This window comes from Rattus rattus, chromosome 15 (genome assembly GCF_011064425.1).
Source record: "Rattus rattus isolate New Zealand chromosome 15, Rrattus_CSIRO_v1, whole genome shotgun sequence".
Classification (NCBI taxonomy): Eukaryota; Metazoa; Chordata; class Mammalia; order Rodentia; family Muridae; genus Rattus; species Rattus rattus.
In genome coordinates, this window is record NC_046168.1 from 54,909,613 (window position 1) to 54,922,907 (window position 13,295).

The 13,295-nt window shown below is 37.2% G+C and overlaps 1 protein-coding gene across 9 annotated transcripts in view; it reads right to left on the bottom strand.

The window, feature by feature from the left end:
* The window catches only part of Pias2 (protein inhibitor of activated STAT 2), an 86,942-nt gene that overhangs the window by 5,234 nt on the left and 68,413 nt on the right, over positions 1-13,295 (bottom strand). Inside the window, exons 12-14 of one of the 9 annotated variants that reach the window (XM_032885794.1) lie at positions 11,446-11,585; positions 6,623-6,660; positions 3,146-4,140 (exon numbers count right to left, since the gene is read on the bottom strand). In XM_032885794.1, coding sequence (XP_032741685.1) covers positions 3,958-4,140; positions 6,623-6,660; positions 11,446-11,585 — 361 coding nt within the window. In that variant the 3' untranslated portion in view covers positions 3,146-3,957. Of the gene's footprint in view, positions 1-3,145; positions 4,141-6,622; positions 6,661-9,808; positions 9,908-11,445; positions 11,586-13,295 lie in introns of those variants that run through there. The other 8 variants (XM_032885795.1, XM_032885796.1, XM_032885800.1 and 5 more) reach the window with 8 other exon arrangements.

The following is a 13,295-nucleotide window of genomic DNA, read 5'->3' on the forward strand; positions in this document are numbered from 1 at the left end:
TTCGTAGCCCTTGCCCTATTTCCTGTGCTCAGATGAAATGTCTCTGTGACTTTCTGGCCAAGATGACTGTATTTATTTTGTAAATTTAAAGCACAATAAATCCTTTCTTTCTTAGCTTGCTTTCTGTTGGAGGTATTTTAACAAAACAACAGAAAGGAATTAATATAGTATCCATAGGAAGCTCTTCAGTGTTATTTCACAAGGCCATTCAGTTATGCCTCCCCTCCTAGAGGCAGACTTTACAACAGCAGGTCAGCAACTACCTCTTGAGTAAAGAGAATAAAAAATACTAGTGAATAAACTGTGGGGCTGAAGCGTTCTGGGTGGTACTGCTTGGTACCATGAAGCAAGAAAGTGATTACAGGAGAGAGGTAAAATGTAGCAAGGCTGGTTAAGGAGAGAAAGAATAGAGTAACAGAGAAAAGGCAAAATGGTTGGCAAGACAGGTTACACTGAACTGTCTCCCATAAATGACTTGCACTGTGCCTGCCAACATCAGCAAACATAACCCTCCCGATGACAAGAGCAGGACAGAACCTTCAGTTACTGTGGTCACCATCTGAACCAGTCCTCGTCTGCAGTCCTACTCCCCTCCTAAACACCACAAATCAGCATCACCTTGAGAGGAAGGACTCTTTTCTTCAGTTAGTTTACATCAGACTCCCTAGGTCAGTATTCATTCACCCTGTGTGTCAGAAAGCATACCAGTATTCGTCTCATTGGCTGAGGGATAAGATACTAGGTTCTGATGGGCCTGTACCTGCTGCTTTTGTAAGTCATGATGCAGCTCCAACAGCAGGCAGCTACGACAGTCGCCCACCAAGAGCAGCAGTCTCTGAGACCGTCCCCACAAGCTTCATCACAGTGCATGAAGTATACCCATAACGGCTCAACCCACAGCCTCTAAATGGCTACTCCCCACTCCCACACTACCTGGACCCAGAGCTACTAAAATCACTATCAGACTCAAATTAAATGGGCACTGATTTTTATTTTTAAGATGAAAATAATGTGGGAAATAAATTATGATTTTCCATAGAACTGGAGGCAAACTTGCAAGAAAAAAGTTACTAGCGTACTTTTCTCCTTTTAAATAAGCAAAGGCAACTTAAAACTTTTATGAAAACCAACCTTACTTACAAACACAAACGCAACTAATGAAATGTCTTTATTTGCAAAAGACAAAGGTGAGTGTCCAGGACTGATTGAAGACACATTAGAAGTCAAAATAGGCTATCTAACTCCATTCAACATGACTGTTTAAAGTTCAACACCTTCCTTCCAACTCATTCCTACTACTCTAATGGAAGCGTGTTTGATATAAGGGTTATGACAGGCTGGATCACACTCATTACCCCTTACCTAAGCATCATGTGTGCATCAGTGTTCTAAAACAGACCTATCTCACTTGCCTTTACAATTGTCCTAGAACAGAGGCCAAGTATTGATCAGAAAGCTAGGTAGTAAAAGCCGTTGTCATGAGTGGAGCTCTGTGCAGCTACACTGCCTGGAATTAATAAAGCAAGGAAACCCTTCAGTGTCTATGTTTGGGGGGGGGGGGAAGATGCAAACCTGGTTGGCCAAGTGACTGTAAGCATTAGCCACCGCTCGCTGGGTGTAGATACTCAGATAATGGGAGGTGGCTGCCATCTAAGTAACACCAAGATGACCTCTTTATTCTAGTCTATCTGGTTAAACAGATATCCGCATTACAGAGACTGTGCTTATCAGGATCTTCATAAAATGTGACATTGAGGAAAGAATGGCTTTGCAACAACCATGTAAATACACAGCCAAGTGCAGAAATAAAAGTACAGACCTTCAAAGATAGCTGCAAAGTAACCCCAATTTAATATTAAACACTTACATCTATTTCAAAGGCGCCAGTCATCTAAAGTGACTCTTTTGTAATTTCATGAACTGTTGACGAGCTAATTGACATATGTAGTACAACTACAAAAGCAGAGGCATGTTATGAGAGCTAAGGAAATAATGTCTACTCCAACCTTCAGTACTTAAAGGACTTCAGTGATCCTTTGAGACTCTACTGGGTAAACAGACTGCACCACTTCTTTATGAACACACCATACCACAGAAGCCAGGTTATTTTTCTGGTTACACAGGCAACAGAAACTGCATCAGTACCTAAAGCAGTAACAACGTAACATCCTAGAGGAAGGAATCTTTATCTGGACTGGCTAAGGTCAAGCAAGCCAGGGGCCACAATGCAGTGCCCGCTGTGGTCACAGGGGCTGGCTTTGCTTCTCATATCTTTGATGTCTCTGAAGCCCTACCAAAAGGAAAGATCATTAAAATGAGGAGCTGAAGGCTGAGTAGGAACAGCGTGGACAACTGCATAGGCATTTATACAAAAGGTGCACAAAGGCCATGAAAGCTTGAGGCAGTACAATAGAACCCCACCAATGCTGAAGTGGGGACCATGTCCCTGGAGTAGAAGTAGAGTCATTATGTTAAAACACATTTGAGAAGTTAAGAGTAGCCACTTTAAAAAAAAAAAAAAAAAAAAAAAAGCTTTAAGTCGATAGAGCAAAGGCAGAGAACACTAGGCATCAGGAAAATACTAAATTCTAGAAAACTAAAAATTAAGGAACCTAAAGGAAGCAAGTGATAAGTAAACCTGGCATAGCCACATGAGTGGTATGTTTTAAAGGCAGCATCAAGTGGGACTTTGGGCACTTGTCCTCATTTCATTTCAAATATAATCGTGTGTGTGTGTGTGTGTGTGTGTGTGTGTGTGTGTGTGTGTGTGTGTGTGTGTGTGTGTGTGTGTGTGTGTGTGTGTGTGTGTGGCGCTTTCAAAAAGACGTTTAGGAAAGTGAGATCTAATACTACCCTCTATCATTTACCATTGACTTTTTTCTTTAAACTTGAAAGTCACTGCTGAAATTGAAATTACATTGGTAAGGATTATGATCAGAGACCTTAAATATAATTTGTGTATCAGTGCCATTAAAATGTGGAGTTCCAACCAAGACAGTATACTGTATTATCCTATAAAATATATGAAATCAGTTAAATTTTTAGGAGGAAATCAGTTATTTCCACCTCTCCTAGGTATGTTCTGGTGTTTCCCAACATTAAATATTTCTGAATATTGTAAAGAAAATCGTACCAGTATTCTAGCCACATCTTAACTCAAGCACATTTTACTCAAAGGGTTGACTTTCCGGGAAAAAAAAGTCTCAAATCTGTAGAAAATTCTACAAGAATGTACAGTAACCCAAAATAACACTTTATATCAGAACAAAATCTGGGCAGTATTCTTGAACATAATCATTATAAAGGGTAACCAAATCCACACTTCACTCGGCACACATCAGCAAACGTCAAAGCGTGAACGACAAGAGGGAAATGCACAGTACAAAGATCATCTGCTTTGATGGGATCATGAAGAACAGAAAACCTGAAGAAGAAAAGTAGAACCCAAATTCTGGCCAGTTATTCAAACTTCATTACTTCAACAAAATAGAACAGATCTCCATAGAAAGTATTCACTCAGGAAACAAGACTTCTCCCATCTCTCTTTCCTTCATACTGGATTAAACAGAAGTTGCTGTTAGTCTATATCAGTGATTACATCTTTAATTAGAAAAGTTTAACTATTTACACAACTTTATTGCTGTTTATTGTAATAAAAGGTTGCCTGGTGTGTAGACTCCATCCATAGGGTAGGACCTGAAGTCAACTGCTCCAGAGACAACCGCTTGGATGAACCGTATCCGATGCTCATCGTATCCGATGCTCATGGACAGCGTGAGGAGAGTCCTCCTTGCATGTCATCTGGCTCCTGCTGGAGTCATCCATGTTCATCTCTCAGAAAGCAAAGGATCCATTTGACATTTCAATAAATATTAAGTTGCAAAGATTAGCTTCCATGGACTAGACATCCAAGAAAGAGTTTTGATGAATGATTCCCAGAATCAAGTATGTCCGCCTTTAGTCCAAAGAGATGACGTCAGGAATGTTACTCCCACTGCTGGTTATGACCCCTGTCTCACTCCTGCTGCTGGATGAACTAACGTGAGTACTGCTTTCATGGGGGCTGGTGGTGGTGACAGACGTACTGCTTGCTGTTAAGGGTGAGGTGAGACTATCCAAAAACATAGGAGGACAGTACTGCTTGAAACAAACAATGATGCTGATGAGGAAGAGGCTACACTGGTTTTAAATAAAGAGACTAGAAATTGTTAGATATGCACAGCCAAAAGTTAAACCCTGGTAGGATTTAAAAATAGCAGATTTCCTATTTAAGTGGAAGACAGAATGGACTTAGACATTTTACATTCTTTGCTGAATAACACACATCTTAATTGTCTTAAATGTGTGGAACTTGTTTATTGACCATATACACAAGGAAAATGTCAAAAATAACTGAAATAATTTAATGTTAAATACTGATCCCACCCACAAATTATGACTCAAGTTAACCTCAAAAACTACTTAATAATTAAAACAAAATTAAGTGATTTTTCAAATTTAGACTCAAACAGACCCTTTGTGAGCAATAATAAGAGTAACAAGCTGAAAGATAGCATTAGATTCCTCTGGAAACAAATACACAACACTTAGAATAATGTCAACATTCATTCTGAATTGGAGGGCATAAGGCAGGTAATTATCATGGGATTTTCAGACTATCATAAACACAAATTTAGTATTTTTTATAATGTTTCTTAACATCCCTCTCCAAATATTTTTATTTTAAGTCTCCTTCCATCTGGGTGATTCACATACAAATAGAAACCTGAGTGTGGTAATCTAACAATGATAAGGCATTAATCTAAGAGCTAAATGGAATTTTATCTTTCACTATAGGATGTTATACATGACACAAGTGCACTGACTTTAGCACATGTACTATCTCGTGGTACTAAATGTATTCAGTTAGACCTCAGGGGAAAAAAAATCAGTAGGGACACCTAATGTTATCTATCCTATAATCTCATTTAGACTCTTCGTAGAGACAATGAACTACGGACTGTAATTAAAATCTGAGCTGCTCATATTACATGGTTTCCAGGGTGCATTAAAAGAAGAAAAGGATTGAGTTGCCTTTTTATTGATTGGTTGACTTTTGTTTTTTTGTTTTTTTTTTTTAAAGACAGGGTCTCACCATGTAGCCCTGGCTGTCCTGGAAGGCACTGTGTAGACCAGTCTGACCTTGAACTCACAGAGATCTGCCTGTCTCTGCCTCCAAGTGCTGGGATTAAAGGTTCGATCCACTATGTCCAACTGAGGCTGACTTTCAACAAATAAAGTTTCTGGGTTTTTGGACCAGTTAATGCTACACATAAAGAAATTCAACAGATATTCATAAGAATGTCTGACAGTGAAATTGTCAAATGTTAAAACATTTTTCTCTAAAATCAAGTCAACTATAGCAAAACTGAGGAAGGCCTAGATAATTCCATTTTCATCTGCTACCATCCATGCTTGGTTTTGCCTGTGACAGAGCGTTAATCTATAAAAATGCTAAGTGTTGCTAATGGACCCCGTCCTGAGACTTAGACTTGGGTTGCCGCCATTTACTTTTTACTCTAGATTCCTTGGGTGTACATCTGTACTATTCTAGTAGGGATTACGGGGCAATGTGAAGATGCAGAGGAGAAACCTATGGATTCTACAGTTAACAGAAGGGACCATTCTTACCCTCCTACCAAGTTACCAAATAAATCAGCCTCCCTCTAAGCATGTTAAATAAAACTATAAAATAAAAACCATGGGGTCCAAGATTTTTTTTCTTTCAAAGCACTGTTCACATTAAAGTATTCTCTTAAGCTTGAATTGCTTAACATTCTAGAAAAATATGTCCCTCCCCTGTAAAAGCTCACTCATAGAGCAAAGTCAAGTTAAGGTGAGAAGAAAATGCTTAGTCCGCACAGATCTTGGGCTCAAATGTCCTGTGCTGTCTGTGAGTCATCGATACTGACATAAGAGGCTCCCACTGCCCCTGTGGTCAGTCAGTTCTGAAGCTGATGAGACAGGGCAGTTCTTCCCCCTCTCCCTAGGTGCCACATCTGTGCCTCAAGTACTTTCTTTTGTTGCTCCACCTTGCCCTGTTGCTTTCTGGGTTTGCCTCTGCTGTTAAAGACTGTCACGAAATCCATGCTCATCACGCAGTCTTAAGATTGGAACTTGGGGATTCGCCTAGAATTTCTTTTCTTTGATTGAAAACAGCAATACTGCAACCTTCACTTGAAGCCTTTTCAAAGTCTGACTCTGACTCTGTCTTTCAAACAATGATCCATTCTCAGTCAGTGATCCAAACTGGACGAGCTTTAGTTGATGGTTTTATGTAAATGGTTTAGTGTGTAAATCTTAGCTTCTATGCACTTAATAAAGTATTGCTTTCACTCATTCTAATCACTCAAATATTTGTAAGAAACACCAACTGATTGTATCCGTGAACAGAAAGTTCAGTAATAAGAACGATAAACAAGTGACGTGACTCCTGCCAATAAAACTGTGGTGTTTACACAGCACTTCCTTTCTCGCCGCATGGGAGTTTACTGTCCTGATTTTATGCAACTGGTCATATTTAGTTAGTGTGACATAATCAATAATCAAATACAAATTAGTTGCTTAAATTCAGGATACATACCTGGGGATCAACTGGAATAAGGGAAAGAAAATCCAAACCTAAAACAAAAATGCTTTGTTAATAGTTGTCTCATATTTTGGAGACAAGAAATTATTTCCCAAGATCATTCTGCATTTATAAGCCAAGAAACATGTGTAGTAAATGTTCGTTTCTCTGCCACAGTGAAGTTCTATAATCATAGCTGGTTATATTAATGCATCTAAAACCCAAAGATCAATAAATTTTTTTGACCAAACAACTGAGAAAAACTGCTTTCCAGCAACTCAGAAGCAGCAGGCCGAAAGTTTCAGAGTCAGACTATTAAACCAAATCTTTTTCTTATATCACTTAGAGTAAAAAGCAGCAAAAATCATAATTATCTTTGGACCATTAAGAAAACAACATACTTAGGTTCTTAAGATACTTTATATTTATTTTAAAGAAATACACATCCATCTAAAAATGCCAATTCTTTAACAGATATTTACTACATCAGGAGCTAGCTATCTGCCCATTCCCACATCGAAGAGTTCTACAGAGCTCTGCACAAAGCAAGCGCTTGGGAACCGCCATTCACCAACGAGCTACTTTTATAGTTAATAGGTTCTCAGCTACTACAATGGCCTAAACAAAGAAACTCAGATTCTACACCTACATTTTGAAAATAGAAATGTGAAAAAGATTTTCTTCAAGTTAAGTACTCAAGTAACAATAAGGTATACTAAAAACCTCACATCTGAAAAATCTAGCAAAAATCTTCAAAGTCAACTTCTAAAGACTTCCCTGTGTGACCAAATGACTTTAAATCATTTTAAGACATTAAAAAAAGAACCAAATCCTGAGTACAGGCCATTAAACTAGGGCGATGATGCCCAGCACACGGGATGCAGAGACAGGCAGATCTCGCTGAGTTCCAGGCTAGCCAGGGCTACACAGTGGGATCATCCTGTTGACAAACAAACCAAAAGGCCAAAGTCTGTTTGATCCCCAAAATGTTCATGGTTTCATGCCTGGAACAACCTTTATACCTAACACGGATGCTTTTTTTCTCTTTCCAGTGCTTTGTTGGCTTGGTTGGTTTTTGTTTTCTTGAGACAGGTTACTCTGTGTAGCCCTGGCCTGTGTGTCCTGGAACTTACTCTAGACCACGCTGGCCTCAACCCAGAGATCCACATACCTCTGTCTCCCAAGCGCTGGGACTAAAGGCGTGTACCATCACTGCCCTGCTCCCATGAGCTTTTATATGCTGCCATTTAATATAGCAACCACGTGGAGTCAAAGTCTAATACTTTATCACTATGAAAATAGAGATTAGTAAGAAAGATAATGGGCACATTCAATAAAAACTATAAATAATTTAACTAAAAAATTTAAAGTATCATTATTTCCTTATTTACAAATGAGTGTATTTTAAACTCTTATCATCATACAAACTATAACCCCCGCGATTTGGGAGGAATGACTGAAAGTTTCTAAAGACTTGTTGGTATAATCTGCTCTAGCTACATGATCTAGCAGTTTAATCTGATGAACGAAGTAAGTCATAACCCACTGCTGCAATGTTTACCATTAAAATGATAACCAGAAAGTAACATTTAAATGAGGACAACACTTTAAGTTATTCAATCAGTCTGCCTGCTTTAAATAGCAATTCAAATCTGTTCTAGTCAAAAGTTCCATCACGGATGAAAACATCGAGATTTATTGGAATATCATTTAATGAACTGGGTTGATTTTATTGATTGTTGTTTCGCCCTAAGTGATTTAACTTTTTTTGTTCATTTTTACAAAGTGTTTCTACTTTTTAAAGACATTTTTAGTATGCATGCGTGTGCGTGTGCACTCAGTGCACATGTGTACAGATACCCACAGTTGTCAGAGAGGAGACTGGATCCCACAGAGCTGCAGTTAAAGGTGCTGGTGAGCTGTCATGTGGTTCCATAAAATGAACTCAGTCCTCTGCAGGAATAGCCAATGCTCTTAACTAGGAAGTCATCTCATAGAGTCAGCTCCTGCTTTTTAATAGTTTTTGTTGTTGGTTTGGTTTGATTTTGTCAGGCAGGGTTTTACTCCATAGCACAGGCTGACACATTGAACTCACTAGACCTCCTGCCCCTGCTTCCTAAGTACAGGGCTCATATGCAGAAGTCGCCATGTCTAGCTCACCATATATAATGTTACTCATTCTATTTTAAGAATAAACTAAATAAAAGCTAAAGAAAGCATTACCATTTCAGACGCTGTGCCACAGATTCAAACAACTCATTTGAGAGTGCTGATTCGTCCCAATGTCCAACTGCTGCCACGTCATGTAAGTTTGATAAAATATTCCAACTGCACTCTATTATTACAGAATGTACACTGAGGGCCAAGGTCTTCCAATATTAGCTATTCCAACCCAACTTTGCAGATGTACTGTGACTCTCTTTGCCAGACAACTCATGTGTCCCAGCAAACATAAAATCTATTTAGAAAAGTTTTACTTGTTTTTGATCTATTTGGTTTGATATCTTGCCCACGGATAACTACACATACTACTAACTACACAATGCCCTATTTAAGATGTATAAACATTTTTGTAAAGAGTGGTTGTAATATTAGATTGTCTTTCCAGCACCTCACAAAATCCAAACAACTTAAATGTGACTATTCCTCAATAAAAAACATTTCCATGTGTTTCAAAGTCATTCCTAATCAAAGAGCAGACCACCACCACCATTTTGCCATTTAAGTACACTATTTTGCTATGAAATAGTTTCATCAATAATAAAATTTTACTCCCTTGCTGTTAGCAAAATTATTTTCTGTTTCAACTGTGACAGCATATTGATAGGGGTTATTCTGGCCCTCAAGTATTTCAATTAAAAATGCACTGACTTTTTCACTTAAAAAAAAAAAGATGCTATTAGAAATCTAATAGAGTTGGGTGTTTTAATAAACATTAATTAAGCTGTAACTTTAAATTCTAGATGCTAATGGACTGTTTGCTTTTCATCCCCTTATTGGCAACCACACACTGTTTCCTCACTTGAGCCATAAACTTCACAGAGCATAAATGCTACGTAGTTAAGAGTGTAAAGGTTTTAGCACTTTGAAATTTTAATCATACAACTTTTAAGCACCATTCACACCTGACAATATGGCACTAACAGTAATAAGGCAGACATATATTTTTTTCTTGAAAGAATCAAGCTCTTTTCCACTCCATAAATACAAATTATGTTTTATTTTGCATTCACTGTTGCACAGTATCAGAAGATGTTCCAAGCTGCACTTCGTTATTAATATCATTTCTTCTTTGTTCTCCTGCAGATTCAGAAGATTCAGATTTATGATGTTTAAAAAGAATATTAGAATCTATGAAAACTGTCTTCTCTCCATTCTTGGTATTCTACTTCAAGTTTTACTCTAAAACTATTAGAATTTATCAATTCTAAAACTGCACATTATGACTACTTACATAAAAATTATATACCCAATCACTAATGATCAAAAAGTGCATGACAATAAAACAGAACTAAACATCAAACTTCTTAGGTATCTAATTGCTATGTAAATTTTAATATCTAGTAATTTTTTATGAGTAAAACTGGCTCTATTCTATTTATCAACTACTAAAAGTTTTTTAATATTTAAACAACCAGAATATTGGTTTATATTGACCATTAATTACCATAAACATGAGCATGATTTCTATAAGCTTAAATTAACTTTATAAAACACAAAGTTCAGGCACATTTAAGACACACAACACACAAAAAGAATGATACAAAACAAAACAAAACAAAACCCCTTTCATTTATACTCTAAATCAGAATATGCATTCTCCTAAATTAAAAAAGTCAGATTCTCATAGTTTGAATACTTAATAGGACTAATGACTCAGTCTTTTTTTCCTCAATTACTGCTAAATAATCACTTTGGTAAAAAGAAATGCTCACTATCTTTTTCCCAAGACTTTTAACTGACAGTCCTAAGTAAATCCTTTAGAAATATTTATTTCTAACACATATGAAGATGATGATCATTTACTCAACAACTTAGACAAGGTTACAACACATGACTATTGAGAACTGTGCCCTGAGACAATGAGCTCTGGCTTCTACCCCTTAGTAGAATCCTTGCATACAATGAATATGCGATGAATGTTCTGACTGGTGTTAGTTGGTGTCACAAAGAAGGTGAAAAATACAAAATCACAAATCATACCTGAAACAAACATATGCTACTCTTAAGTGTGTGTGTGTGTGTGTGTGTGTGTGTGTGTGTGTGTTTTAAGACATTTTCAGTGGGTATTATTTTTAGTCTACTCTTTTCCACTACATTTTATTCAAATAGATAATATAACTACCAATTACTTTTAAAAGAATATAGTTTATTCAAAGCATAAGCACTGTGCTTATGATCTTAATTAAGGGCAGGAATAAAAGTAAGCTGTAGATCAAAATCAACTTCCAGAAAACAGGAGGGCAATGTATTAAATTAAAATGATTCGTAGGTAGAAGTTAAGAATACAAGATGTACTGGTTCCCACATTGCTCAGACTTGGATTGACAAAAAATATGAAAAGAAAACAGAAAGACTTCTGAAGAAACTGTCCCATAGCAATGAAGCTTCCAGAAAAGCCTAAGTGCAAATTTTCTACAATTCAATCTCCTATTATCAGAATCTGTTAATTCTCACTTATTAAAATTAAAACAACAGAATATGGAATGCTAAGACAGTAATACTTCTATATGAAGCCTGGAAATTTCTTTCAGCGTTTGCATTCAAAATTAAATACATTTATTCTAATGATTAAGATTAAAAAGAGTGCAACTAAAACAAACACAGTACTCACGTACCTGGCAAATCTGATGACATGCTCGACACTGGCGTGTGGTGGAATGGTACTGAGTAGTCTGTTAATGAAGGTGGAATAGCAGCAGGATCAACTGAAGTCACACTGGGCACCCTTACAGAAGATGGCTGATACATGAGAACCCTGTTTTAAATAGTATGGGAAATTACAAATAGTCTGGCTGTTAGTTCACAGGAGAGAAGAGCTGAACCACTGGGCATTCTCAGATGTATGGTCAGTAAGTCTCAGTGCAAATGTATGGCAGCCACTCACTATGCAACCTCTAGATCTACTCTAATCTTCCCTAACAGCCTTCATTCTAACATGAATGCATCTGGTTTTTCAACACTAGCTGTTGGAACAGACAGAAGCAAGGTAGAATTAAAATATACGTAAAGCAGCAGTTTCCAACCTCTGGGTCGTGACACTTTCACAAGGGTCACATATCCAGACATCCTGCATATTAGGCATTTAATATAATTTCATAACAGTAGTAAAACTACAGTTACAAAGTAACAACAAAAAACAATTTTACAGTTGGGGGTTACCACAATGTGAGGAATTGTATTAAAGGGTCACAGCATTAGCAAGCTTGGGAACCACTGCTGTAAAGGAATACTTTAATCCATAAATAAAATTATTATACATTATTTATATTTTATGCTAATGTACACATAGTGTGTGTACACACATAAGCACACACATATATGGATAATAATAATTTATGTATAAAGAAATTTGAGACTTAAAAAGAAGGCTGTTACTGCTAGGGACGATGGTACATGCTTTTAATCCCAGCATTTCCTAACAGCATGATTTACATGAGTTCCACAGCAGTCAGGACTACATAGTGAGATTCTGTCAAAAGAAAAGAAAAGAAAAGAAAAGAAAAGAAAAGAAAAGAAAAGAAAAGAAAAGAAAAGAAAAGAGAAGAGAAGAGAAGAGAAGAGAAGAGAAGAGAAGAGAAGAGAAGAGAAGAGAAGAGAAGAGAAGAGAAGAGAAGAGAAGAGAAGAGAAGAGAGAAAGAGAGAGAGAAAGAAAGGAAGGAAAGAAAGGAAAGAAAGAAAAGAAAGAGAAAGAGAAAAGAAGGAAGGAAGGAAGAAGGGAAAGGAAGGAAGAAAGGAAGGAAGGAAGGAAGGAAGGAAGGAAGGAAGAAAGAAAAGAAAGAAAGAAAGAAAGAAAGAAAGAAAGGAAGGAGGGGAGGAGGGAGGAGGGAGGAGGGTTGGTTTAGAATAAGAACACTTGTATGAAGCTGCTAACACCAACTCAGTCTCTTCGATTACAAATCCAATGTGAACTACAGAAATGATCTCAGCAAAACTAACCAATCCTAAAGCTAGTCGGTCTGGTGATACAACCATACAACCACGAATTAAGGCAAGATAACCAATCCCCGGGATTTAAAATCTGTACGGTATTCACAAATAACAATGCTAGCTACAGTGACATACTACCTACCCTTCTAAGGGGGCTTATACCTTTGAAATGGGCTAGTCATGCTACTACAAATACAGATCAAGCAGCACACAGCAAGGACCTTATGGTTTTATATAAAAATAATGCATGAATACTATATAATTAAGACTATAATTCCAAGAAGCAACATAACTTAAACACTGACCATACGCTTGAAAGGCTAGGTTTAAAGAGAGGTTTCACACTCATGCTTATCTGACTTTTTTCTTAGCTTAGGGAAACAACTAGAACTTTGCAACAAATATTTGCGGGTATTCAAGGAACATTATGGACTGCTTACATTGGGAATGAATATCTTAGCGACAAGTAATGAAATACAGAAAGAGAGCAAAATAAATATTCAAATTAGCATCCCACAGCTGCCAATCAACACCAAGC